The 27,756-nt window shown below is 54.4% G+C and overlaps 1 protein-coding gene across 11 annotated transcripts in view; it reads right to left on the reverse strand.

The window, feature by feature from the left end:
- The window catches only part of PLEKHG3 (pleckstrin homology and RhoGEF domain containing G3), a 79,828-nt gene that overhangs the window by 4,487 nt on the left and 47,585 nt on the right, over nucleotides 1-27,756 (reverse strand). For 3 of the 11 annotated variants that reach the window (XM_066273140.1, XM_066273142.1, XM_066273145.1), the window contains exons 2-16: nucleotides 11,162-11,548; nucleotides 10,045-10,142; nucleotides 8,739-8,808; nucleotides 8,358-8,404; nucleotides 8,100-8,250; nucleotides 7,885-8,016; nucleotides 7,477-7,659; nucleotides 6,194-6,286; nucleotides 5,871-5,957; nucleotides 5,572-5,605; nucleotides 5,154-5,252; nucleotides 2,373-2,411; nucleotides 2,073-2,098; nucleotides 1,190-1,567; nucleotides 575-688 (exon numbers count right to left, since the gene is read on the reverse strand). In XM_066273140.1, the coding sequence (XP_066129237.1) occupies nucleotides 575-688; nucleotides 1,190-1,567; nucleotides 2,073-2,098; nucleotides 2,373-2,411; nucleotides 5,154-5,252; nucleotides 5,572-5,605; nucleotides 5,871-5,957; nucleotides 6,194-6,286; nucleotides 7,477-7,659; nucleotides 7,885-8,016; nucleotides 8,100-8,250; nucleotides 8,358-8,404; nucleotides 8,739-8,808; nucleotides 10,045-10,142; nucleotides 11,162-11,548 (1,938 nt within the window). Of the gene's footprint in view, nucleotides 1-574; nucleotides 689-1,189; nucleotides 1,568-2,072; nucleotides 2,099-2,372; nucleotides 2,412-5,153; nucleotides 5,253-5,571; nucleotides 5,606-5,870; nucleotides 5,958-6,193; nucleotides 6,287-7,476; nucleotides 7,660-7,884; nucleotides 8,017-8,099; nucleotides 8,251-8,357; nucleotides 8,405-8,738; nucleotides 8,809-10,044; nucleotides 10,143-11,161; nucleotides 11,549-16,682; nucleotides 16,909-17,248; nucleotides 17,268-17,462; nucleotides 17,555-25,272; nucleotides 25,409-27,756 lie in introns of those variants that run through there. The other 8 variants (XM_066273138.1, XM_066273139.1, XM_066273137.1 and 5 more) reach the window with 8 other exon arrangements.

The following is a 27,756-nucleotide window of genomic DNA, read 5'->3' on the forward strand; positions in this document are numbered from 1 at the left end:
CGGACCCAAGCCTGACCTCAGCTCTGCTCTCAGAAGCTGCCCAGTGCCAGGCATGCCACTCAGCCTCTCTGAGCCCCCCTCTACCTGGGAGAGCAGGGAACAGACAGAAGGCACTACCACCAGACGTGTGAGAGGTATCGAGTGCACAGCAACATGCTACCCCTCTGCCCAGGGATCAACCAACTGGCACGCTGGCAGGGGCAGGGCCTTATGCCCCATACAAGGAGGTCTGGCCAAGGCAACCTAAAATCTGGTCATTTCTGTTAACTGTGCCCCTTGGCAAGGGACTACATCTGCCCAAAGGGAGGGGTACCTTTTTCTAATGCATAGGAAGGGGCTGTTTCCTCACCCCTACCATGCACCTATGGACCAGACAGGCTTCCTGAAGGGGCAAGAATCCTGTCCCCACAGGCCCCGTGTTAATAGTCTGGACGTACTGGATTAAACAAATTTTAATGTAGCTACTAGACATTTAAAATGCCACATGCCAGCATCCCTGCAGAGAGCCCTGCAGCCTGAAGGCCTACGCTCCACACACCTCTGCCCTCTCCCCTCCTGCCTGCTGGCCACTCACCTCTGGCAGGGAGGATGCGGACTCGAAGCTCAGGCGATTCTCAGCACTGGGGGGAGACCGGCCGCTGGGCCTCCTGCAGCTCTCGGGGCCTGCAGACTCCCTGCGCCCCTTCCCCTGCAGCAAGCAGAGGGCTGTCATCAGCTCCCGGGTAATTGGGGGCTGATCCCTTCTGCACCCCAACATGCACAGCACCTCCTGAGCCCTAAGAGGGCCGGGCTTTGCTGAGAGCCGGCCTCGGATCCGAGCCACTCCAGAGTCAACTTGAACTGCGAAGTCTGGGGACACAAATCCCTGCCAGGCATGCGGCCTCGGAAAAACCCAGCCCTCTTGACCCTCGCAGCCCTGCTGCGTGCCGCCGCCTCCTCTGCCCCACCCCCACCCTGTTAGTCATGCGCGTTGAGGGTTACACGGGTTCATGTCCAGTGCTGAAACAAGGCATGCCAGGGGCTCACCAGGGCGTGACAGTGAGTGAGGGGTTAAGAAGTGCCGATGGCTGAAGTTCAAGAACAAGGACAGAGGGGTGGAGAGGGCAGGGGAGGGGATTCTAGGGTGGGCGTGAGCTTGCACATGCCAGGGAACATGCAAGGAGGAGGGGAGATCAAAGAGACACCTCACCATAGCGCCCCGGGAGAAAAGTAAAGCGTTGGCCCGATAGTGCCAGCAATGGAGGGCGGCCAGCAGGGAGCTGGCAAAGTCGGCTACCTGCTCCGCCACTGCCAGGCTCTCCTCCTCCTCCTCTTCCTCCGAGCCCGGAGGCTCCAGCCCAGACCCCTTCTTGCTGCCTTCATGCCCTGCCAGGTCCTCCAGAGCAACCTGAAAGGCCTGCTCCTCCTCCTCGTCCTCCACCACCACCACCTCCTCCTCCTCCTCCTCCTCCTCCTCGTCCTCCTCCTCCTCCTGCTCTTGCCGGGCAGCCCCTTCGGCCTCCGGCTGCAGGCCCCGAGTACGGGAGGGCTGCCCAAAGTCCAGGAGAGCACCAGCACTGCCTGCATGCTGTTCAGAGCACAAGACCCTTGTGTCCAGCCTCTGGGCACCACCCCCTCCTCCTGCCAGCGGTCAGGGTGAGGAGGCTTCACACAGACATCCACATCTGGAGACCAACCCCTGGTCTCCGCTGGAGCCCAGTGAGCACTGGGGGTGGGGGCAAGATGGGGAATGGGGTAAGAGGGGCTTCTTCTCATGGTTGAAAGCCGGGGCCTGGGAAAGCTAGGACTGAGGCCTGGGCAGGAACTCAAGACCCAGAGGCCTGCCTGTTCCAGAGAGAGAAAAATGAGAGACACAGGCTGGGCAGGCCACCACCAGGGTGCCATTTCAGGAAAAGGGTATAGGAGGGTCCCCAGGGCAAAGGCCACAACTTATTCATCCCTGTGACCCTCATGACAGAGGATAGCGCACAGGAGGTGCCTGACAGGTGTTTGTTAAATGAATGAAGACAATGAGAGCTGAAGGGGCCAGAGGCTGACCCGGGCAGTCCCACCCCTCTGCCCAGCAGCCTTACCTTCATTCCTGCTGCTGCTCTGGCTGCTGCCACCACCGCAGAGTCCAGCACATGGGGGGGTAAACAGAAGAAAGAACCTCTTCATAGAGGCCAGAGACCTAAAGCCCCCTGAGGAAGATCTCTGGGTGCCTATTCTCAGGAGCCTCACCTTTCAAAGGAACAATGGACAGACCCCCTCCTCAGAAAACAAGGGGCAAGACCCATTCCCGGGAGGAAGGAGTCCCCTCTAAACTGTCTGCGACACCCCCACCCAGGTGGTTACCGATATCACCTCAATGGCTGCCCACCCTTCACACTCACCTTTCTCGCTGAGCTGCCTGAGCAGGTGTCTGGTTGGCTCTGAGGAGGAAAGGAATGGGCAGTCAGTGCAGGTCCGGAAGCAGCTGGGCCTGGCCTGGCTCGCACACCCACAGCACTACCAGCCCATCACCAACTCAGTGTCCATGCAGGCTTGCTCCCCTCCCCACCAGCCTCAGGATCTGAAGGAGGGGCCTTCACACCTACCCCACAGGGAGACAGGGCCACGCTCATCAGCCCTGGGACCTCCACTGTGACCACCACCAGACCCCAGGAGCAGTGCTGTCCAGTCCCCTGAATTAGCGCAGCTCACCAGGGAGCCACCGCCCCACACTGCCCCCTTCAGACCAACTAGCCACATTTCCGGAGTCCACGGCTGGACCTCAAGCCCCACCTGCCTCGAAATGAGCACCTCAGTACATTAGCTCCAGCCCCAGCTAAGCCCCCTCAGAGCTCCCCAGCTGCAGAGCAGAGGTCGCGCCCGGCTTTCTGCGGCCCTGCCGGCCTGGCACCACGAAGCCTCGCTGCCTTCTGGGGAGAGTGGCCTGGCTGTACAGGGGCTGACCAGGCTCCAGGGACAGGACACAAGACATATCCATTAGTCTGACGGTGTCAGCACCTGTACCCCAGTCTTTCTGGGGACAGGCCTGAGACAGGCACGCAGGGATCAGAGGACATGTGCGAGGGACCTCTCTACAGAGCCGTGGCCTTAGCCATACTGTCTTTGGTATTAAGTAGGAGGTCCACTTATACACTTGGAGCCAGGAGGGAAGTTGGCTGAGGTCCCTTAGCTGCTCCTGGGGAGGGGGGCATGCAGGAATACTCTTCTACTGCGATGTGAGCATGCACACACACACACACACACACACACACACGCACGCGTGCACACACCCACACGCACTATCTGCACAACATAAGTAAACATCCAACTGTTTTCATGAAACACTTAACTTTCATTTTAGACCTCGTAATCAAGAATATTTCATAAGTGACATATTATTACAGTAGCACCTTACTTTATCCGTAAGTTTTATCTATGTGCCCATCTCAGCTCTCTGGAAGCAGGAAGCAGGAAGCAGACCAGGCCCGGAGGCGGTCAGCGCAGTTGGCTAAGAGCAGGCATCAACGCTGCTACACAGGGACCCATGTCCTCTCTCCTCAGCAACTTTCTGGCCTGCTTTTACATCCACTCCCCCCAAGTTCAACAGACTGGTTTCTAACAGACTGAAGGGGTTAGAAGGGATCCTACAGGCAAGCACACTAAGATGAGAACCAACACCGTCAGCCTAAAGACGGACACACACCGCAAATGTAGGCTGCCTCCATGGCAACCCACAGCCCCCTGCTGTGGGGGACCCTGGAGCACCTGGCAGTCCACACACCACAGTGTTGCCGTTGTATCGACTTCAGAAAACCAGAAGTTCAACTCTGGCCAGCACCCTCTTTTTTAAAGGCTCAACAGTCTGAAGCATGGTTTTAGAAAGATGTCACTTTTTCATATGGCTAGAACTAAACCACAAAAACAAGCACACAAACAAAACCCAACTCTTTTATAGAGTTTCCAGGCTAAAATCTCAGCCACGTAGAAACTTAAGCTCTAAAATGGCTCATTGCCCGAGTGCCTTGGTAGCTACAGTTTGGATGCTGACGTATCACAGGCAACGTTACTCTTACAACACCACCGTCACTCATGGACCGTGTCCGCGTGCCAGAAGTGTCCAGTTTAAAGCTGCGGCGGAGTAAGGGGGATGCCAGAGGGACAGGAAGATTATAGAAGAAAGGAAAGAAAAACAGGAGGGCCAGAGAGTTAACACGGCCCATTTGGGGCTTTTAACATATGGCACCATAAAATTTTGCAACCATGACAAGTTTGCTTAGGGTTCAAGATCCACTGGTAGCAATACCAAACAAAATAAAACCACAGCAGCTCTCCAGAGACCAATCAGCTCCACTCAGACCGAAGCGCACGCATCGATCTGCCCAGTTCAAGAAACACGTGGGTCATGACCAGCACACCGTGAAAATCAAGGCCAGGACACTGCGCCCAGTCACACCCGCTCTCTCTCTCCAGGGGTCTCTAGGACACTTCTCACCTCAACTCCCACCACATGAATAAGTTTGGCAGGTACCCGGCTGAAGCCAAATCAGTCCATGGGCCTCAGACCGAAGGGCAGAGTAAAAACAGATGCAGAAAACACTCATCACCAGGAGAGCTGAGAATAAAAGCAAAGTCTTCTCTTTTTCAATAGACAATTCACTCCAATAACTCAAGTACACAGTAGTGAGTCCAGTCACGGAAAACCCAGGAGAGGAAAATGGAACTTTTTCGTGAGACCCAAAGTAAATATTTCCTGTCTGGAACTGATGCCACTTGAAGTCTAACTTGTTTTCCCCGCATCCTGCCTCTGCTGTGTTCCACAACTGGGCTGGGGCCCATCCACAATGTCCGAGCATTACTCCTGGCTGACTCCCAGTATTCTGAGTGGTGAATAAGGAAGGTTTCAACGGCAGGGGAGCTAAAAAGGGTGCCAAGGCCTGGGTGGACAAGCATCCTTAGGCCCCTGGAAAAAGTAAGCTGCCCAACCTTGGTGGGCAAGAAGAGCCCGGACATGCTTGGTGGAAGGCAGCACAGGCAACGACGCTCCACACACACACACCCTCAGCCTGCCTTTCCCCAGAATTTCTGGCGGTCAGAGCCAGCCCCCAAATACTGCGGCAAACGGTCCCCCGCCTGGTCAAGGGCCCTATGAAGACGCCTCTCTGCCCACACAGCCCTTCTCTTACCAGATTGCCGGCGCCCCTGGCGCACGTGGGTGAATACCTCATTCTGGGAGGACCAAGCCTTCTTCAGGCGCTCTGGGCTATAGCGGTACCGATTGGGATCTGCACCCAGGAGAGACAATCAGGCCTTTGGGACACTCTCAGCCTTGGCCTAGACTCTGACTGCACTCGACCACACCGCTGCTGCCCACCCCCAGGCCAGGGGCCAGCAGCCTCCAGAGCTCCCTCCTCTCCCACCTTCCAGTCTGCCCGTCAGCAGTGCGGCCCCTAGGCTCCAGTAGACCCCCAGCCTCGACAAAAGGAGCTGCCCAATCCTCCCTGCTCCCTGGAATCTCAGTGTCAGGCCAAGGTTCCCCAGGATGCAGCCTGACCTAGAAAGGTGCACAATTAGGGACAGAGCCAGCAGAAAGGGTACACTTACAGTAGGAGTCCATTTCCAAGATGGCTTCCTTGGCCTGGAAAGGAAGAAACCCACCGAGTTACATGACCGTGCCATGTGCCGTGCCTCCCCCCACCCTGCGCACAGCCTCGCGCTTGCTGAGTGAGAACACCCCACTGTGCTCTGCTGAGGCCTCGGGCACCTGCTGAACTGCCCCCGCTGTTTAGTGAAGCCAAGGTCCAGAGTGTGAGGGCCTGGTAGACCCCCCCCCACAGCTGGCTCTGAAAGACACCCTCTCACACCCCATCAAGATCTGGGGAGGGGGTGCCCGAGGAACACACCTTCTGGGGGATGGTGGTGTGGTGGTTCTCCAGGATGAGCCTCTTGATGTGGTGAGTCCAGTTCCGTTTCTCCTCCACTGTTTTGGCCTGGAAGGACCCCAGGGCGAGGGAGCCAGGGGTTAGCACAGGCTAAAGGCACACGACGTGGGCCGAGCAGGGCAGAGGTGACAGGGGGGCCTCTGCGAGGTCACTCGGACTCATCCACACAAGCCTGAGAGGTGCCCACAGCAACCACCACCTTCCAGAGGGAGACTCGAGGCTCCACACAGGGAAGCGAGCAGGGGAGGCAAGTCTGTCCCCAGCCCAGCCCCCTGGCCCCGCACCTGGAGGCTGTACTGCTGCTTGCTGTGCTTGTAGTGGGTGACGGTGAAGCACAGGGAGTCTCTGGTGCTCTCGATGAGCATCAGGGAGGAGCACTAGGGTGGAGAAGGACAGTTAAGCACAAGGAGCAGGGAAGGGGCAGCGGACCTGGGGACCCAGCCCCTCAGGAACATCTGGGAAAGCAGGGAGAGGAATCTTAGAGGGATAGGGCTGTGTCCACACTGACTATGAGCCGGCAAAAAAGACTAAGAGGGAAGGGGGCTAGGAGGGGAGGGGGGGCTAGGAGGAGAGGGGGGCTAGGAGGAGAGGGGGGCTAGGAGGGGAGGGGGGCTAGGAGGGGAGGGGGCTAGGAGGGAGGGGGCTAGGAGGGAGGGGGCTAGGAGGAGAGGGGGGCTAGGAGGGGAGGGGGGCTAGGAGGGAGGGGGGCTAGGAGGGGAGGGGGCTAGGAGGGGAGGGGGGGCTAGGAGGGAGGGGGCTAGGAGGGAGGGGGGCTAGGAGGAGAGGGGGGCTAGGAGGGGAGGGGGCTAGGAGGGAGGGGGCTAGGAGGGAGGGGGCTAGGAGGGGAGGGGGGCTAGGAGGGGAGGGGGGGCTAGGAGGGAGGGGGGCTAGGAGGGAGGGGGCTAGGAGGGAGGGGGCTAGGAGGGGAGGGGGCTAGGAGGGGAGGGGGGCTAGGAGGGGAGGGGGAGCTAGGAGGGAGGGGGGCTAGGAGGGAGGGGGGCTAGGAGGAGAAGGGGCTAGGAGGGGAGGGGGGGCTAGGAGGGAGGGGGGCTAGGAGGAGAGGGGGGCTAGGAGGGGAGGGGGCTAGGAGGGAGGGGGCTAGGAGGGAGGGGGCTAGGAGGAGAGGGGGGCTAGGAGGGGAGGGGGGCTAGGAGGGAGGGGGGCTAGGAGGGGAGGGGGGGCTAGGAGGGAGGGGGGCTAGGAGGAGAGGGGGGCTAGGCGGGGAGGGGGCTAGGAGGGAGGGGGCTAGGAGGGAGGGGGCTAGGAGGGAGGGGGCTAGGAGGAGAGGGGGGCTAGGAGGGAGGGGGGCTAGGAGGGAGGGGGCCTAGGAGGGAGGGGGCCTAGGAGGAGAGGGGGCTAGGAGGGAGGGGGCTAGGAGGGAGGGGGCTAGGAGGGAGGGGGCTAGGAGGGAGGGGGCTAGGAGGGAGGGGGCTAGGAGGAGAGGGGGCTAGGAGGGAGGGGGCTAGGAGGGGAGGGGGCTAGGAGGGGAGGGGGCTAGGAGGGAGGGGGCTAGGAGGGGAGGGGGCTAGGAGGGAGGGGGGAAGAGGAATGGCGGCAGCCTGGTTACCGGGATGTGACCCTTGTAGACAAAGTGATCTCCCCGCTTCTTGGTGACAAGCAGCGCTCTGTCAAAGAGGAAGAAGGTCTTCTCACTCCGCACACGGTGCACACGGAACGTGCCCTCCAGGACGAGCTCCCCATAGATGGTCAGGTCTGGCCCTTTCCAGTTGATGAGCAGTGACTGAATCTCCTGTGGCAGAGAAGCCCCAAGGGTCAGCTTCTCATGACCTTCCTAGGACCCCAGAGGGCTTCAGGGGACTCCCAAAAGTCCCGCCACCACTGGTTCCCCCCAGGGCGCCTGCCCCTCACGGATCCCGCCCTCAGCTCACCCCAATGGGGCAGTCACATTCGCTCTCCCAGTCCCACGCCCGCCTGACCACCCCTGCATGTCCCTACAGCCCCCAGCCCAGAGCACCTGGAGCCGCACGGCGTGCTCATGCCTCCTCTTCATATCGTTGATGTACCAGGCCACACAGGTCATGGTGTCAATGGCGTCCTCCACCACCTCGAAGCCATCCTCCTCTTCATCAAAATGTTTGGCAATTTCCTGTGTGGGAGACAGGGGCTTAGACAGCCCACAGACTTAAGGGTCCACCCCTCCCCCAGCTGCTCAGGGAAACTTTGGGTTACCTGGAGCAGCAGGTGGTACTTGAGGATGCGCTGGACGGGCTTCAGCAGGTAGGAGCCCAAGGGCAGCGAATGCTGCAGCAGCTCCTGCCGGTCCCGGAAGAACGTGGCCTGCTGCTTGTCCCGCATGCATTCCGTCAAGGCGGCCACAGAGCTGGGAGTGGGGGAGGGCTGTCACCGCTGAGAAGGCCAGGATGGGGAGGTAGGGTGCTCCAGACTCACCAAATGGATCTGCCTCCCCTTTCCACCCCAATTACTCACTTGGGATAGTTGTTACAATACTGGGTATAGATATCAAACTCTTGACTCTAAGGAGAAACGAAAAATAGTGATTTCAGGGAGACTCCCATTGGGCTGTAAACCCAGGTGTACCAAAGACACATTCCTGGTCCCCAGAACAACTCTGTCTCCCTTTCCCTGAGCATCTGCAGATCCATCTTTGTATCCCTCTGTCTGGTACATGCCCTCTACCCAACAGCCCCCGTCTCTACCCCAGAACACCCTCCCCATTCCAGACAGGACACCTGACACTTTCCCTGGAGAGGGGCCCTCAGGGCTCAGATGTCCCCTGAAAGTGGGATCTCCTGCCCCACTGAACCCCCAGCAGAACAGGACAAGAGGCAAAGACCCAGCCCATCTTACCCTTTCCACAAAACAGCTGGCCACAGCCACAGGGTCACTGTTGCAGTTGTCCAGGTCTCTGAGTAGCTGGCTGTGTGAGGGAGAGGTCGTCAGACCCCAGACCACACACAGACTCTACAGCTACCAACACACCATGCCCCCTCCCCAGCCTCCTGGTGGGTAGACACAGCCAAGTACACAGCCAGCCCTGGAGCCCTGCCAGAGTCAGGGCTTCCACCCTCCAAGTAGCCCTGCCCGGGGCAGCAGTCATAGAAAGCATCCAGCAACACTGCAAATGTGGGGCGCAAAAAAGACCCACATGCTCAGCAAGAGGGAGAAGGGACACCAGTACCCACCTCGGGGGAGGACACAGCTCCTCTGTAGGCAGGAGTCAAATACACAAAAGCAGAGATTAAAGGAGAAAAAAGAGAGAGGGGAGACTTGCAAAAGAACCAAGGCCCCCAATTCAAAACGATGCAGTAAAAGGAGAGAGAAAGGGTGAGTCCCAGCACCCCTGGTTGTTAGACGGGAGCACAATAGGAGACCCTAGAAAGGGTGCTCCCCCTGCATCCTCCTCCTGTGCTCCCTCTCTTCCCTGACCCCCACAATCCAGCCTAGGTCTCCTTCCCAGACTTCTCCAGCTTGCACAGCAGGAAGTCTACCTGCCCATCTTAAAGGGCCTGGGGTAACGTTCCTCCTAAACTATCTGCAGCGTCACCTTAAGCTCTGCTCCTCCTTACGGGCGCCCTTCCCCTGGAGCATCTTTGAGCCCAGGAGGCACTCTGGATTCTCACCAAGCCCCTTTGCCCTGAAGCGGCCCCTTGCCAGGCCTTGTTCAGCCTCCCCCATCACATCGTGCCTGATCTGTGCATTCCCCTAATAGGTCAGATCACCTCCAGGGAGCCCTGACTTCTCAGGGCATCAGTAGGAAGATGGAAAAGAACTTAAGAGATGTGCAGGTGGGAGACAAAGATGAGAGGGACAAAGGGGCCACAAAGAGATACAGGGAAGAGTATCATGTGTAAGGGTCAGCAGCTCCCTGACCAGGTGCTGGCCCAGGCTAAATCATACAAGCACATGGCCGCAGATGACCCACCTGGCAGAAAGCACATCAGCCCCAGGGCACATGGTCCCACATGTCCCTTCTCCTGCAGGGAGCTAACTACATATCTTTGTACAGGGATGGACCACCCTTCCCCAACATCAGGGATCAGGCCCTGGGCCCACAGGTCACAGCCCAAAAGCTCAGAGACATTAAGGATTCCTCCTTAGGCCCTGAGATGGGCTTCACAGATAGAACATAGTGGATGTCGGGCCCACCCCATACCTGTTCAGTGCATAGATGCTTTCTATGTTCCCAAAGAGGGCGCTGACTTGTTCTGGCTTCAGCAGTCCGGGTGTGTCAATGATCTTCAAGAGGTAGTCCTGCACAGAGAGAGGCATCGAGCTCGGCCCCTCCCGGCACAATCCTGTCCCCAGCCCCATCTCATTTCTGCACCACATTTTATAGCTACAATGCAATTTCAGACATCACCTACTCTACTGGGTTGGAGAGTTCCACCCAAAAATTAATATCTACCTGGAACCTCAGAATGTGACCTTATTTGGAAATAGGGTCCTCACAGATCTAAGTAGTTAGGGATCTCAAGATGATCTCATACTAGATTTAGGGTGGGCCCTAAACCCAAGGACGAATGTCCTTAGGAGAGAGAACACGGAGAGACAAAAGAAGGCAGTGAGGAGACGGAGGCAGAGATGGGGGTGGAGGAACCACCAGACATCAGGAGAGAGGCCTAGAAGGCACTGTCCCTCAGAGCGTCCAGAGGGAACCATCCCTGCAAACACCCTGATTTCTAACTTCTGGCCTCCTAACCCAGACAGAATAAATTTCTAAACTTCTGCATCTTAAGCCTTGTGGTTTGTGGAAACGTGTTACAGCAGCTCTGGGACACCAACACACCTCCCTCGCAGCAGGTGGCTTCCACAACGGCAGCCACACTGCCACCTTCTCCCGCGTGCCCAGCCCAGTGGGAAACGCATCACCTACAGAGCCCTGCGAGGCAGGTGCACCGTCATTTTCCAAATGAGGAACCTGAGGCTCCCCAGTTACCCTATGCCTGAGACCCCACAGCTAGGAAACTGAGCAGGACTGTGGGAGCAGAAAGGCGAGGTCCAGAGCCAGTTTCTTCACCTCCTTCAGTCTCCACGGAGCACAGGAGCCCCTCCCATCTTTGTCAAGGATGCCTACTCCCTGAGGATCTGCGGGAGGTTCCGCTGGCCAGAGCTCGCCTCTGACCCAGAGTCGCAAGGTAGTGTGAGCAGTCCGCAGCTTCCCCACTGGTCCACGGGCAGCAGACCTTCCGAGATACCGTGTCAAGGAGAACTGTCCTTCCAGGTGGTTTATGCGAGAGAGCTGAGCCACCAAGACCCACGGCGCCTCTTACCTCCACGATGCTGCGTAGGTCCTGCACGTACATGCGCTCCGTTTCCACGATTTCCCGCACCACGCGGCCCAAGTAGCTGAGCTTGTGCACAGGCGCCGCTGCTGCCCGGCTGTTGAACGGGGACAGGGGTCCCTTCTTGTTCAGCCAGCTGCTGGAGTTGTTATTGCTGTTGGGGGGGTGCCGGCTGTGTGGGGAGCCTGCCCCATTCCTGGCTAAGGCCTCAGGGCCACTGGGCTCCTCCATGGTGCCACGGCTGTCGCGGGAGGAGCCTGACGAGGACGCGGTAGAGGTCAGGCTCACCGGCCGCTCCTGGCTGCCATCCTGGCGGAGGGAGGCAGAGACGGGCATTCTGGCATCGCTGCCTGGCGGGGGCACTCCGGGGAGATTCTGGGCAGGAGAGACAAAGGGGTAAAACTTTGAGCCCTGACAGAAACAGAAAGTAAAAGGGTAGCTGCCAGGGGCAGGTTGTGTGTGTGTGTGTGGGGGGGGTGTTTAAGGGATACATAGTTTCAGTTTTGCAAGAGAAGACGTTCTGCGGATAGACTGGTGGTGACAGATGCACAACAATGTTAACAGATTTAATGCCACTTAAAATGATTAAAATGTAGATTTTATCTTACAGGTATTTGTCTACAATTTTTAAAACAGCAATTCTGAATCCCCAGGAAGACCCTTTTCCCAGACCCTTTAAGCATCTACAAGGATGCCCCAAAAACATTTCTTCCTGACTCTGACAGGAAGTAGATAGAGCTCTACTTCTACCTTTCCAGGGTGGAAGAAAGGTGGACCACTTCCAGGGACCACAGGGCTCCAGAAAAGCAGAGAAGACATCTCTGCCAGAGCCATGGCAGGGTGCCCTCTGATGGAAGCCCATGTACCTAGGCTCCCAGAGGCTCAGCTCCTCACCCTCTGCCCCAGGGCTGTGTCTTCCATAAACCATCAAAAAAGGGCGATGCTAATGGTAGTTCTCAAAAAGCACTTCCCAAGCCCTGGCCCGGTAGCTCAGTTGGTTAAGAGTGTCGTCCCGACATGCTAAAGGTTGCAGGTTTGATCCCCACCCAGGGCACATAGGAAAATTAACCAATGAATGCATGGATGGGTGGAACAACAAATCCGTGTTTTTCTCTTTCCCTTTCTATAAAATCAATCAATAAAAAATTTTTTAGAAGAGTCAACCAATGAATACATTAATAAGTGAAACAGCAAATTGATGTTTCTCTCTCCCCCTTCCTCTTTCAAATAATTAAAAACAAACAAAAATACTTCCCAAGCACCCACCTGTCGGGGTCTGTGCTGGAGTCACTAGACAAGGGCAGGCAAATATCTTGCTCTTATAATTTAAGACAACACATATGACAAAAGGTGACAGTCTTCCCAAGATTGCAAAATCTCTAGGATGCCAATAAGTGTACAAATGAACCTGAAAGATTCTGGATACTGGCAGAGAAGGCACAGGAGATAGTACAAAGGCTGTGCCCACATTACCCCCTGTCCCTACCCCCAGTCCCTGGTACAAGCCCCTGACTCACCCTGGCTCGCAGGGCACAGGAAATTCCCCACGGCTGAGCCACCGGTGAATGTCCCTAAGCTCCCCTCAGCACAGCTCAGCCTGGCAGCACAGCAGCAGGAAGCTGCTCCCAGGTGAGGCAAACACGGCCTCAGGTGGACTTTATTCCCTGAGCAGGTGATGCGGCTCACAGGTAGGCCTCCCTGGAGCAGCAAGTGGGGGGGGGGGGCCTGTGGCCTTTGAGAAGAACAGAGCCACTCCACCTCCAACCCAGAGGACCAGAGCTCACAACACCGCTTTCCAGAATGAACATTTGATTACCGTTTCCACAGGAAAAAACTTTCCAGAGCTGTACCCCCATCGCCACTGACCCAAAGCCTTCCACCTCTAGTTCTAGGTCTCAAAACCACCAGACCACAGACCACAGCTATGCGGAGAACAACGAAGATGCCCTCATTCCAGTAACTATGAATGTGACCCCTGGTTTTCTGTGCCTCTGTCCCGACTGGAACCAATACCCCAACTTGTGCCCACACCCCCGGGCTCTAGCTTTGGCAAACGTTCTCTCTGCCTGGACATTATTTCCTCCCCACCCATCCCATGCCATACCACCCGCCCCCACAACTGGCATCACTTATACCCAACCTTCAGATTCAGATTAGAAGCCAACCCCTTCTAGAAACCACCCAGAAACCAAGCCTGTGGCAACTTGGCCATAATCTTTCAGCACCCAAGGGCTATGCCTACTCTAGTACTCACTGCATGAGAAGGCAACTGGTTTGAGACACCCTATCCTAGACTGTAAGTGACCTAAGGGCCAGGGCCTTAAGGATGACCTGGCAAATGAATAATGATGGTGAACAAATTGGTGCTTCTACTGAGCTAAAAGTCAGAAGCATGGAGACCTATTTACCATCCATGCTAGCTCAGCAAGGACCCCTCTCAAGCACAGGGCTTTGTCACTGTGTCTCAGCTGGAGAGGGATGTCACCCCGAAATGCTCTATGAGTTTCTCATTTTGCAGATGAGGACACAGTGGCATCACTGAAATTAGTCCTGCCTTCTCCCTCCCTTCAAGTGCAATGACAGGACGAATTAACAAGCACATCTGCGTGAAACTGAACATCGCAGAGAGCCCTTGGGAAATGCAGCGTTGCTGCTATTTTCCTCCCTTTTCAAAGAGCCTTTAAAATTAACCAGCTAGGCCTTTCTACAGAACCAGATGGCAGGGTAATGCCATGTCATTTCAGCACAAACAAAAAGACCCATACTCTCCCCCAATCCCGTGGGACTCTGGTGTCCTTCAAAGCACAATGCACATTGCATAGTCAGACACACTACACACACACACACACACACACACACACACACATACACACCACAGCCCCCTCCCAGTCAGTCCCAGCCAGAAGGATAGGGGCAGGGACTTATGGCCTAAGACCTTTCCCAGACCAGACCTGGGGTTAGTCAGCCCCTAGGGAGATGTTAAAGAGAAAAGGCACAAGTCCCAAATGGATTTCACAGCTGGCCAGGTCACAGCCCCCCACCCTCCCCCATCTCTCTCTCTCTCTCTCTCTCTCTCTCTCTCTCTCTCTCTCTCTCTCAGATTTATCTCTAAAGGGTACCTTCCTTTTTTTTTTTTACAGAGACAGAGAGTCAGAGAGAGGGATAGACAGGAAAGGAGAGAGATGAGAAGCATCAATCATCAGTTTTTCGTTACAACACCTTAGTTGTTCAATGATTGCTTTCTCATATGTGCCTTGACCACGGGGCTACAGCAGACCGAGTAACCCCTTGTTCAGGCCAGAGACCTTGGGTCCTAGCTAGTGAGTTTTGCTCAAACCAGATGAGCCTGCGCTCAAGCTGGCGACCTCAGGGTCTCGAACCTGGGTCCTCCGCATCCCAGTCCGACGCTCTATCCACTGTGCCACTGCCTGGTCAGGCTAAAGGGTACCTTCTGAAGGTTGCTTTTTTGGGATCCCATGGCAACATGAGCACATTTTCAGATCAGAAACTAAAGTATCTTTTCTACTTGAAGAAATTTTCTCTGATTCAAGATTGGCCATCTGCCTGCAAACCAAGATCACATTTTCTTTTATCTTCTCTTCTTTTTTATTTTTAAAGAGAGGAGATGGGATATAGAGAGATAGACTCCTGCATGCGCCCCAACCGGGATCCACCCGGCAACCCCTGCATGGGGCTAATCTGATGCTCGATTCAATCTAGAGAAGGGGAAGAAATAGAAGGGGAAGAGAAGTAGATGGTCGCTTCACCTGTGTCCCCTGACCTGGGATAAAACCTGGGACTTTCACAAGCTGGGACAATGCTCTCTACCCACTGAGTCAACCGGCTAGGGTCCAAGCTCACATTTTCAAAGTAGCGCCACTGCCCAAATCCTCCTGGGACTAAAACCAAGCATAATAGCTAAAATGTTCTAAGTGGTATAGGTATAACAAGTCGCTTACACCTTGTAAAAACTCTCTGAGGTCGATTCTACTATTACCCTTATCTTACAGATGCTGAAACTGCGGCCACAGAGGTAGCATGTGGTAGAGTCGGGATCTGAACTCTAGTTCCAGTGTTCATGCTCCCCTGCCTCCCAAATGGATTTCACACCAGCTAGGCCCACAGGCAAGAATTAGCCACGGCCCTGAATGCCATGGCTCTGCCTCAGCATAAGCCATGGGGGGGTTATGAAGACTTGAATGATTAGGGTTTTTGACGTGACATTCATTTGCCCTGCAGAGGTAAAAGGCTCCGAGTGTTAAGATTCCTTAAGGCTATTTCCAGACCAGCAGCGATGTGACCTGACCTTTTACCCTCCTGTTAGAACATCGTAAAATATAGATTCCGATCAAAGGATTGCAGGTCATGGAGAAGGGGCAAAGCATGAGGTGGTGAGGCTGGAATTCCTTGAATGATGAGAAAAGCTGGGCAGTGGCCAGAAGACCCAGGATCCCAAAGCTCTCCTCCCTGCAGAGGAGGACTGGAAAGGAAAGCCGAGACCCGGGGAGGGAGGAGGAAAGAGCAAATGGGCAGTGAGAGCCCACGAGGCCCAGTCCAGGCGGGGCCTGTGAGCAGACAACACCTGACGGTGATGTGAGAGACGCCACACTCAAGCTGAGTGCATGCGGGCCCTAAAATAAGAGCCTGTTCCCAGACATGACTGTGTGCGTAGTTCAGACTCTCCCAGGGACAGCGGTAGGGGCTGCCCACGTGCCCCTGGGCAGAACCAACCTTTCCTTCCTCACCACTGAGCATCACCTCATATTGTAAGGCTCGCCCCAGAGCCAAAATCAGAACTCAGGTCTTCAGGCTCATCTTGGAAGACCTGTCTCCTGGGGGAGTGGAAGTCTGGAGAAGGAGGCAACAGGCAGACAGCAGCCAAGCCCGCAGGCCAAGTGACCGTGGCCGCTCCGTCCTACGACACCACGTCTCCCCGTTCCCCAACCCGTTTCCCAGCCGTGACTGCGTCCATCTCTCAACATGAATCAATCCAGTCAATCATCAGTCAGTAAATGAGTCTTCTAGAAAACCATGTATTTCAAATTCCATGCCTATGAAGCCCTCTTGGACAAGGTCGCCTAAGACCTATCTCTTTGAAGGGCCCAGGAAGCTGCTCAGACATACACCTTTAAGAGCCTGGGGGCAGAAGAGTAAGGGAGATCTGAGTTTGTTTGTTTCTTTAAACTTTCTCTAAGTCATCTACCTCCTGAGGTGCTTCCCTAAATAGCCGCAGGCAGGGTGCAGGCAGGGGGCAGGCCCGGGGCAGCAGGCTTCACCAGGCTCCTGGGGTCCCCCGCACAGCTGACAGTGCCAAGTCCCCACCTGCTCCTCCCACTGTGCCTGCACCATGCCCCCAGTCGGACCCGTACCCCTACCTCTGAGAAGAAAATGAAAAATCCACAATACCACCCCTTCCGTGTTCTGTCCTCAGGTCTCTTGACACTGAGGGAGTAAGACACGGCTTCCTCCAGCCAACTTCAGAAAAAAATGGTTTCATGGAGGCACTCACCTTCTAGAGAACCTCTGCTCCTCTGGTCCTGGGGAATCCCAGGACCCGACACCACTCCCTGCTGGCCCTGCCTGCCCGGCGGCCAGTGCACTGAGAAGGTAGGCCAGGGGAAGGGCCCTGGCCGGTGAACCCTCTGCACAGCCAGCATTCCGGAGGCTTCCCAGAAAACAGTCAGTTCCAGGAGGCTGGTGCAGGTGCAGGGGAGGCTGATGTCACCCTCTCACCCCACACCCAAGAGTGGAAGCCCGACACACCACGCCTGCTCTGGAAGCAGGCAGGAAGGGAGTGGGGGGGGGTCCCCCAAAGGCAACCACTCCAAAGTCCACGGGCCAAAGCGGGGAAAGGGAAGGAGTTGGGCCGGCACCTGCACTGGGGCAGCTCCTTCCTCGGGGACCGCAGACTGCCTTCTTCCCCGCAATACAGAGTCAGAGGTTCTCCACACCCAGGCAGCCAAACAGCCTCTGACCTTCCCCAGGCCCGTTCCCAACCCCACTGTCAGGATCTCCTCGCAGACAGTACCAGACGGAAGCAAAGGAGAAAAACCACAACTTTTCCAACTTCCCCACCTTTTCCAGGACAGAAGCACTGCGAACCTCCAGAGATCTCAACCGAGATCCTGAGTCACTCACTGTGCTCTCGCCCACGGCTCTGCCCACAGCTCTGCAGTCACGCCGCCCACGCAGCTTGCTGGACTCTCCCCCAGGAGAAGCCTGGCTCTAGCCTGTGTGTCCCCACTGCACCCTCCCCTCCCTCCCCCTCTCCTCCTCATCCAGGCTGTACCTCTCTCCACCGCCTCCCCTGGCCAGCAGAGGGTGGGCAGAGCTGAGTGAGACCACCTTCCGTTACAACCACAGGCTTTCCCCAGGAGAGTCCCTGAGAGGGTCTGGCTCTCTGCCCCATTCACGAGCAGTTTCCTCCCTCTGGTCCCTCCCTTCCCTCCCCGGAGACTCGGGGCCCAAGGCACCCTAAGAACAGACAAGGGAAGGCTCCCCGGGGAGTGAATGTGAGCAACGTGACCACCAGAGGCTGTGCAAACAGTGTGGCCAGGGTTTCTGGGCCACTGTAAAGCCAGCAGCCAGGGCCAGCACTACAGGAGCCGCCTGGTTCATGCAGGTTCACATTGGATTCGGACAGTCGGTAAAGAAACAACGGAGCCAAAAACTGGTGGGCCATAGTCTTTAATTCTAGCTTGTACCCAGCGGGCAAGCAAAAATACACACTGGGCTCCAAAACCCACTCACATTCAGTGCTCACAAAGCTACTGACTTATCCGAGTTTTCTAGAATCAAAAGTTTGTAGCTCAGCAGACTTATTCACCTCTGTTCCCCATCTCTTTCCTTCTCCCTGCACAAACTCTGCACAAACTGGCCTCTCACTCAACACTCCGCCATCTTGGCTGCTTCTCCTGGCCTCCTCCACGTGGCCTCTCTCTGCTCTCTGCTCTGCTCTCTCCTCTAATGATAATCTCAGGAACCAAGAGCACAAGCTCCCGCTCTGCCCCTATTTTATAGTGTAGAAATCCAAACCTTTAATCCAATATACAAAATAGGGAAGTCTCTAATACAAAGTCACTTATCTGGGCATGATGGGATTGTACCACCCCACATCAAAAAGAGTGGGAAAGGCTTAATCCCAAAACCAAGCCCCAGGCTACAACGATCCTGCCTGCCCACAGCCCGCCCCCAACACACATTAATATCACCTGGGCAACGGCCTCCACGTGGGCAGCGCCATCTTTAACAAAGTGAGCATAATATATTTTATCTGCCCAACAGCCACCCTAACCCAGGCCAGCTGGCTCAAATTCGTTGTCCCTCGTGACTTCAGTTTCCCACCCCCTAAGAACAGCAGGGGGCCACCAGGTACAGCGTCTCCCCAGCAGGATTGCGGCTGCTGGGAAGGAAACATTATGACTGCCAATGAAGTCCTCTCATGTGAATTCTGGCAGGAAGTCTGAACCTAGAGACTAAAGTCCAGAAAACTCCCTCAGGCTGGCCTTGGAAGGAGAGGAAAGCTCCTGGCATCTTGTTTCTATGGGAACATCGCTGGCCCACACCTCACTGTTCGTACCAGCCCATGACCCCAACATCTGCTATGGCTCATGTTGTTCCGTAAACCTGGAACGTGTTCCAGACCCTCTTTCCCTACACAAAATTTGGTCAAACCACTTCCTTCAGAAATGCCTCCTGTAAAGCCAGGAGCCGCCATCATGGCCATTCACATGCAGGCTCGCATTGGATTCGGACAGTCGGTAAAGAAACAACGGAGCCAAAAACTGGTGGGCCATAGTCTTTAATCCTAGCTTGCACTCGGCGGGCAAGTAAAAACACACACTGGGCTCCAAAACCAAATCACATTCAGTGCTCACAAAGCTACTGATTTATCCGAGTTTCCTAGAATCAAAGGTTTCTAGCTCACCAGCCTTATTCTCCTCAGTTCCCCATCTCCTTCCTTATCCCAGATACAAACTCTACACAAACTGGCATCTCACTCAGCACTCCACCATCTTGGCTGCTTCTCATGGCCTACTCCACGTGGCCTCCTTCCGCTGCTGGCTCTACTTTCTCTGCTCTCTCATGCTAATCTCAGGAACCAAGAGAGCAAACTCCCGTTCCGCCCCCACTTTATACTGTAGCTTCACAACCTCTAATCCAATATACAAAGTAGGGAAGTCTCTAATACAAAGTCACTTCTCTGAGGCATGATTGGATTGTACCACCCCACATCAAAATGGGGTGGGAAAGGCTTAATCCCAAAACCAAGCCCCAGGCTACAAGGATTCTCAACACACATTAGTATCACCTGGGCGATGGCCTCACGTGGGCAACGTCATCTTTAACAAAGTGAGCATAATATATTTTATCTGCCCAACACCTCCTCAAACATTTCCAACTCTTCCAACACACACCCTGTTGTAGACCAAATAATGCCCCCCATCCAAGGATGTCACATCCTAATCCCTAGGTTTAAGGAGTCCGTGAATATTACCTTATATGGCAAAAGAGACTACAGATGTGCTCAAGTTAAGGATCTTGAGATGAAGAGGTTATCCTAGGTTATCTAGTTGAGCCCGATGTCACCACAAGGCTCCATTTTAAGAGGGAGGCAGCGGGACTCACAAGTTGATGTGACAACAAAAGCAGAGGGACAGAGAAATGACAGGGAGATGCTAGTTGCTAGCTTTGCACATGGAGGAAAGGGACCACAAGCCAAGGGACCTAGGCAGCGTCAGGAAGCCAGAAAGGGCAAGGAAACCAATTCTTCCCTGGAGCCTCCAGAAGGAACAAGCCCTGGGGACCCAGGCGCACTTCTGACCTCCAGAACTATAATGTAATAAGTGTTTTTCAGCCACTGAGTTTGTGGAGCTCATTGCAGCAGCCACCGGACCCTATTACTGAAAACACTGTTTTAAATTCTAATGACCCTGAGTGGGCCCTGGGGGTTCATATACACAAGCTTTTCTTTTGGACTAAATGGGAAAACCCAGTGGGCTGGGCCTTCTTTCCCATATTCTTCCTTCACCCCTAGCAGGCAATGCACGCACGAGGGGCTCAAAAATATGCCTGCTAGAAGGACTACAGGATGGTGCCTAGAGGACCTCTCACCACTCCCTCAGTCGATGAACGATAACAGTGGTCAAAGTCAAGACCTGAGCCAGTTCCTCCCAGACTAATGGGTTTCCACATCGGTCACTGCCAGCAAGTTTCCAATCAGCCAAGAGGCACCCAGGAGTGGTGACTGCTCATTCACCCCACCAGTCTTGCCCTATTTGGCCCCAGATGAAGGATTAGAGCAGGGCACAGCTGCCCCGCCATGCCACATATAAAGTGACTAGCCACAAAAAAAACTGGGAGGAGGGGAAAGCGGCCATGGGACTACTTTGGGGTTTGGAGAAGGAACTGCAATAAGGTCCCTGTACAAATACACCAGGGAAGGCAGTTCAACGGCTTTCACAGAGACACACATTAAAGGCATTATGAGAGGAATTACTGATGGTGTTTTTTATAATTGATTTAAGAGAGAGAGAGAAAGGCAGAGAGTGAAAAGCATTGATTTTTGTTTGACTTATTTATGCATTCATTTGTTGATGGTTTTATAAGTGTCACATGACCCTTTTTTGTCAAGTGTTATTGATTTTAGAGAAGGGAGAGAGAGAGAGAGAGAGAAAGTGAGACAGACAGACAGACAGAAACATCAATTTGTTCCAGTATGTGCCCTGACCGGGGATCAAACCCACAACCTTTGCATATTGAGATGAAGTTCTAACCAACCACACTGTCCAGACAGGGTTCATTGGTTAATTCCTGTATGTGCCCTGACCAGGGATCAAACCTGCGATGTTGGTGTATTGGGACCACACTCTAACCAACCGAGCTACTCAGCCAGGGAAATTACTGTTGATTAGAAATTGCTATTGCTCACAGCCAGGGTCGGTCAACTTGTCCCAACAGTACTTGTTATTAAGCAAAGAAATGACACAATGTCCCCAGAAGATGAAATAGCCAACGTCAGTGCTAGAAGTCACTCACAGATAGAACCAATGTTCCCAGAGGCCCTCTCTCATCTCTAAGTCAAAAAGGCTCATAGAACCACCGCTCCTTATCAACAAAATTCAGGGACCCAGACCTGCCAGTTAAGCCATTTTGTTGCCCCTTATCCCCAGCGTAGGAGTTGCTTGATTTTGGGCCTCTAGGCTGGGGTGGGGGTGCAGAGGACATAGGAGCCACACCTTCAGGAGCTGCAGCATTTACTATGGCGTCAGGTTCAAGGCATTGGAGAACCTTAGTAGGAACAAAGTGGGAGCAGAGGGGCCGAGTTCTCAGCAAGGAAGAGAGAATACAAAAGCGTGTGTGGGCACGGGAGTCCACAGAGCCCAGAGGTTAGATCCAGAGGCTTTGGAGTCAATCAGACCTGGCTTGAACCACAGCTCCTCCACTTTACCAGCTGTGCGGAGCCTTGGGCAAGTCGCTTGCCAAGCTTCAAGTTCCTCGTCTGCAAAATGAGACAGCCATCCTACCAACCTCACTCACCTACAAGATTGCGATAGTACGAGTGAAGCTCTCTACCACATCTGACACACAGGAAGACCACCATAAACTGTAACAATGATCATAATGATGGATAAATTATTATTTGTTCCACAAGCAACCAAGACATAAGATTTTTCTGATTTGTGCCTAAAATGTTGAACCACATCTCAAATTAATAATTAAAGATATTTGTTAAACTTGGCGAACCAACATGACCTAACCCTGCCCACCAACAATCCATCATCATCTATGAGCCCAACATTGATTCGGACCAAACTCTTACAAGAGCAAATATAAAGCAATTCAGCTGGAAAGGAGAAACAGTCTAACATCCATGCCCAACAGGTCAAACCAGAAGATGAAGTGTAAATAATTAAGAGTCCTTTGCTGGAGCAAGTAAGATGCCTTCCTCTGGGTTCCACCAGGAGAGACTGAATGTCCTGCGAGGAACTAGAGAGGAACAGAGCTGTGGGCAACAGGCCCGAGCAGGAACAGAATTCAAGGTTATGTGAGGTAGCAAAATCACAACTTAGTGACCGATAAAAACCATCCTTGACACTAGTCCTTGGGTTTTTAAAGAAAAGAGAAAAATCCAGCTTCAGGGTAGACACACGGAGGGGCCAGGACATGAGACAAAGGAGCAAGGCAGTGGGAAAAGCCCTGGTTTTCACCTGTTTTCTAAGGCCTAGAGAACATCAAACAGGGGAAAGCAGCAGAATGGTTAGGAATGGACCCAGGGACTCCAGCTAGCACGGCTCCAAACCAGCCTTCGCTCTGTTCCAAGCCAACTGGATGTAAGGAGCAAGGCAGTGATTGGTGCCATAGAGCCAGCCCTCTTTCGGGATAACACCACCACCTGAGCTGTGAGCTTCAGAACTCCCTGGACAAGTACTTTTAAGCACCCATGTTGCCCAAAGATATCGTGGCAGCCTTGCAGAAGATGCAAAACTGAATCACACATAGAACCCACTCCCCAGAGCTGCTACTCTGTCAGGAGAAACAAGACAAGTGCATCCATAACAAGAGGCGGCAGAGAGTGGTGTCAGTGAGCAGTATGGGAACTCCTGATTGCCTCCAGTTTGGGGCAACACTTCTGAGCGTGAGGCCTGCTAGGCCCTGGGGATACTGAAATAAATAAGACGTGGTTCCTGTCTTTGAGGAACTGAGCTCTAGAAGGAAAAACAGCCCTGTAATAGATGACCTGCAAAGCAGTGCCTTGAATGCTGGTAGAGAAACAGGAATACGTAACTGTTAGAGTAGCTGGCACTACCTAGGGGGATAGTGCAGATGTAAAGAAGGAGAGGACATCTCAGCTCAGTCTTGAATGATGAGCAAGCTTTTGCCAGGTGAAGAGATCTGAGGGCGTTTGATGCAAAGGCAGCAGCATGGGAAAGCTGAGTCCCTAAAGGGCCTGGACTACCCAAGGCAGCTGGCAGAAGAAACCAGGCTGGAAGGCAGGCCGAGGCAGCTGAAGGACTCAGCAATGGCTCTGTGGGAAAGAACACACCTGAGCCAGGCCTGGAGGAGCAACTACTGAGAGGCAGGTGCAGACAGGGCTCTAGGAGATGAGGTGTGAGAATGTGCCCTAAAAGGGTACAAACCTCCATAGTGCTATGGCAGTAGTGTCCAGACAACCAGTGTTCAAGAACCCAGAAGTGCAAGAAGGTGCTGACTATTCAGTTTCAAGGGGGAGAGAGAAACCCAGGGAGCCCCTGCTAGAAAGAAGAATGAGAAATTCCGACCCTTGTGAAGGGGGAAGAAACGAAGCCCCAAATAAATGTAAAGCTGAGAAGCTACCTGGGAATTAAATGTTTCTAAAAGCAGGCCCTGGCCGGTTGGCTCAGTGGTAGAGCGTCGGCCTGGCGTGCAGGAGTCCTGGGTTCAATTCCCAGCCAGGGCACACAGGAGAAGCGCCCATCTGCTTCTCTACCCCTCCCCCTCTCTTTCCTCTCTGTCTCTCTCTTCCTCTCCCGCAGCCAAGGCTCCATTGGAGCAAAGTTGGCCCTGGTGCTGAAGATGGCTGTGGCCTCTGCCTCAGGCGCTAGAATGGCTCAGGTTGCAACAGAGCAACGCCCCAGATGGGCAGAGCATCGCCCCCTGGTGGACGTGCTGGGTGGATCCCAGTAGGGCGCATGCAGGAGTCTGTCTGACTGCCTCCCCGTTTCCAACTTCAGAAAAATACAAACAAAATAAAATAAAATAAAATAAAAAAGCAGGGCGAGAACAGCTACTCTAGAAAACTGAGGCACAGGGCTTAACCAGAAGGGAATCTCTCCCACTAAAATTTCAGGCCAGTAGCTCCCCGAGGCTGGGGGAGGGGTCAGTGCACACCTTACTACCTTAGGGATTTTCCCTTTTCCAAATTCTCACTTTCCCTCCCCAAGCACGTTAGAGTTAGGGGGCAAGGCTGCCAGCAGGACAGCTCCCCCAAAGACGCCTTTCTCTCCAATTCCAAGCATGAGCATCTGGACAAGTGTGTAAGTGTGAGCAGCCCCCTTTTGTGAATGGCTTCAATCTGCCAAACAGTCCTGGCCTTCCCCATCCCTCGGGCACTACAGCAAGAAAAGTGCTCCAACTTCGGTGCCTGACTCAAAGAAGTTACAATTGTGGGTTTCCAAGCAGACCTTAAGAGTCATATACAAAGGTCAGTTCCAAAGGCAGCCAGCCCTCCGGACAGCAGCGCCTCCGGCCCCTCCCCTCAGGAATCCCTGTGGTACAGAGCCAGAGAGCCCCTCTTCATTCCACAGCACCTGCCCCACCCCCAACCCCTAGGCCCCTGCCTTCCTCCTAAGGGGCCTCACCAGGGAGCCCCAGAAAACTCATCCAACCAGTTCCCAAGTGGGAGGAGAGGAGCTTTCTCCCCCAGCTGAGAGGTCACACAGACCATACTGCGCACAGGAGCGCACCTGTCACCAAAACCCAGGTTCTGGGGCCAGGGAGTGCCCATGGCACACAGTGGCTTGGTCCAGGCAGAAGAGTCCTCCTGCTCCTGGAAAAGCCAGGCTTTGACTCAAGGTTGAAAGATATAGCCAAGTCAGGATCTGCCTCCTGACCTCCCTGCTCCTACGGCCCAGAGCTCCAGAAGTTGTGGACACTGGCATGGTGAGGACTGTGCCTGCCCAGCCTGGTGGCATCCACCAACAACAAGACAGGGCTGGGAAGAACTTCCTTTCACCTGCTCCACCTGCCACTTCTGACTTTATCTAATAACAACCCACTGTGAATTCTGAGAAAAGGATATTTCAGGAAGAAGTGAGAGATTAACTCAGCTTTTCTCTGTGCGAGCGTGTGCGTGCATACGTGTGCTGGGTCACTTCGGCAAGGGCCCCTTCTCTGACCCCCAACTCTGACTGTTCGGAGATCAGAAGACCCTCCGCAGCTGCCTAGCAGAATCATTTGCAGTCACCTTCAAAAGGTCACAGGACTGTCATGCTTTTACCCAGCTAAGATGGACAAATCCACTAAAAGAAGTCAGGCAGGATAAAAAATGCCCAGCTGTCGGTCGTACAGCTGCACCGGTGAGGACCTCCAGTTTCTGAACCCCCAAGGAACAGACCTACCTTTTGCCCCAAAGCCTGTGGCTGGCCAGGTTTCACGGGGGAGACTGGCAAGGCTTGGAGGCTTTGAGTTGACAGAGTCCTGGTCACACCCCACTCGTACCCCTGGCCTGGCCCCAGCTGGGTACCTACTGCTTTTCTCAGAAGGGCTCCCATCTGAGCACCGAGAAGGCCGCGAGGGACCAGGGAGCTGCATTCTTCCAAACCGGCAGCTGAGCGGTTAACAGGCTTGTGGCGAGCAGAGAGCTGCCACCAACAGCCTGGGGAACTAAAGCGCCTGCGCCTCCTGCAAAACCTCTCCAATAAACGTCCTATTCAGAACCAGTTTTGCGTGTGGGTCATACTTTCTGCATTTCTATCATTCCTGATTCCTGGGAGGCCCCTAACAGAGGAAATGCAGCTTCCCACTCCAATTCAGCAGGTCCCCAGTGGGTGGGGACTCAGGCCAGAGCCAGGCAGGTGAGAACCACACTGCTGAGGACATGCAAACATCTACAGCAATCAAACACAGGGGACACTAACCGCAGGAAGTCTAACACTGAAGACGCATGAACAAAGCCTGATCATTCACCAGCACAATAATACTCCATTTATGCAGCTCCTCCCCCACCCCAGGCTCTTCAAAGCCTAAGGATATTAACCCTTCGGGCATTAACAGCCAGGCGCAGAGGGGAGGGGCAGGTGAGCGGCAGGTATTAACTGTTTTACAGATCAGGTACCGAGGAGCAAGTGGCTCCCACAATGCCAAAATAGAAAACAGTATCAGGTAGCAGTTTATTTGGGCATACCAGACATTGTGCTAAACACGTTCCCTATGTAATCTCCTCATGAGGACCCTATGATCAAGAGCTGGTTGCTGCCCTGGCCCAGTGGCTCAGCTGGTTAAAGCATCATCCCAATATGCCAAGGTTGCGGGTTCAATCCCTGGTCAGGGCACATATAAGCATCAACCAGAGTGCATAAATGAGTAAAGCAACAAATTGAGGCTTCTCGCTTTCTCTTTCCTTCTTTCTTTCTCTACCCCCACCCCGTCCTCTCTCTAAAATCAATAATTTAATTATTTTTTAAAAAAACTATTTGCTGGCCCTGGCCGGTTGGCTCAGTGGTAGAGCGTCGGCCTGGTGTGCAGAAGTCCCGGGTTTGATTCCCGGCCAGCACTCATCTGCTTTTCCACCACTCCCCCTCTCCTTCCTCTCTGTCTCTCTCTTCCCCTCCCGCAGCTGAGGCTCCATTGGAGCAAAGATGGCCCAGCGCTGGGGATGGCTCCTTGGCCTCTGCCCCAGGCGCAAGAGTGGCTCTGGTTGTAACAGAGCGATGCCCCGGAGGGGCAGAGCGTCGCCCCCTGGTGGGCGTGCCAGGTGGATCTCGGTCGGGTGCATGCGAGAGTCTGACTGTCTCTCCCCGTTTCTAGCTTCAGAAAAATACAAAACAAACAAAAAAAACCTATTTGCTCACTTAACCCAGGACTGGCCAGTGAGGTAAGAGAAATTCATTCCCCAACACCAGCAGACTTAGGATAGAATAGAAAGGTATCATCCAGCCTGACCTGTGGTGGTGCAGTAGATAAAGAGAAAGCATTGGCCCTGGCCGGTTGGCTCAGCGGTAGAGCGTTGGCCTAGCGTGCGGAGGACCCGGGTTCGATTCCCGGCCAGGGCACACAGGAGAAGCGCCCATTTGCTTCTCCACCCCTCCGCCGCGCTTTCCTCTCTGTCTCTCTCGTCCCCTCCCGCAGCCAAGGCTCCATTGGAGCAAAGATGGCCCGGGCGCTGGGGATGGCTCTGTGGCCTCTGCCCCAGGCGCTAGAGTGGCTCTGGTCGCAACATGGCGACGCCCAGGATGGGCAGAGCATCGCCCCCTGGTGGGCAGAGCATCGCCCCTGGTGGGCGTGCCGGGTGGATCCCGGTCGGGTGCATGCGGGAGTCTGTCTGACTGTCTCTCCCTGTTTCCAGCTTCAGAAAAATGAAAAAAAAAAAAAAAGAGAAAGCATTGACCTGGAATGCTAAGGTCACCAGTTCGAAACCCTGGGCTTGCTGGGTCAAGGCACATATGAGAAGCAAGCACTATGAGTTGTAGCTTCCTGCTTCTACCCTCCCCTTTCTCTCTCTCTTTCTCTCTAATTTCAATAAATAAAATCTTTAAAAAGAAAAGAGCCTGACCGGGTGGTGGCGCAGTGTATAGAGCGTCGGACTGGGATGCGGAAAGACCCAGGTTCGAGACCCCAAGGTAGCCAGCTTGAGCGCGGGCTCATTTGGCTTGAGCAAAGAGCTCACCAGCTTGGACCCAAGGTCGCTGGCTCCAGCAGGGGGTTGCTCGGTCTGCTGAAGGCCCGCAGTCAAGGCACATGTGAGAAAGCAATCAATGAACAACTAAGAAGTCGCAACGCGCAACGAGAAACTGATGATTGATGCTTCTCATCTCTCTCCGTTCCTGTCTGTCTGTCCCTGTCTATCTCTGCCTCTGTAAAAAAAAAAAAAAAAGAAAAGAAAA

The sequence above is a fragment of the Saccopteryx bilineata genome, chromosome 4, assembly GCF_036850765.1.
Source record: "Saccopteryx bilineata isolate mSacBil1 chromosome 4, mSacBil1_pri_phased_curated, whole genome shotgun sequence".
NCBI lineage: Eukaryota > Metazoa > Chordata > Mammalia > Chiroptera > Emballonuridae > Saccopteryx > Saccopteryx bilineata.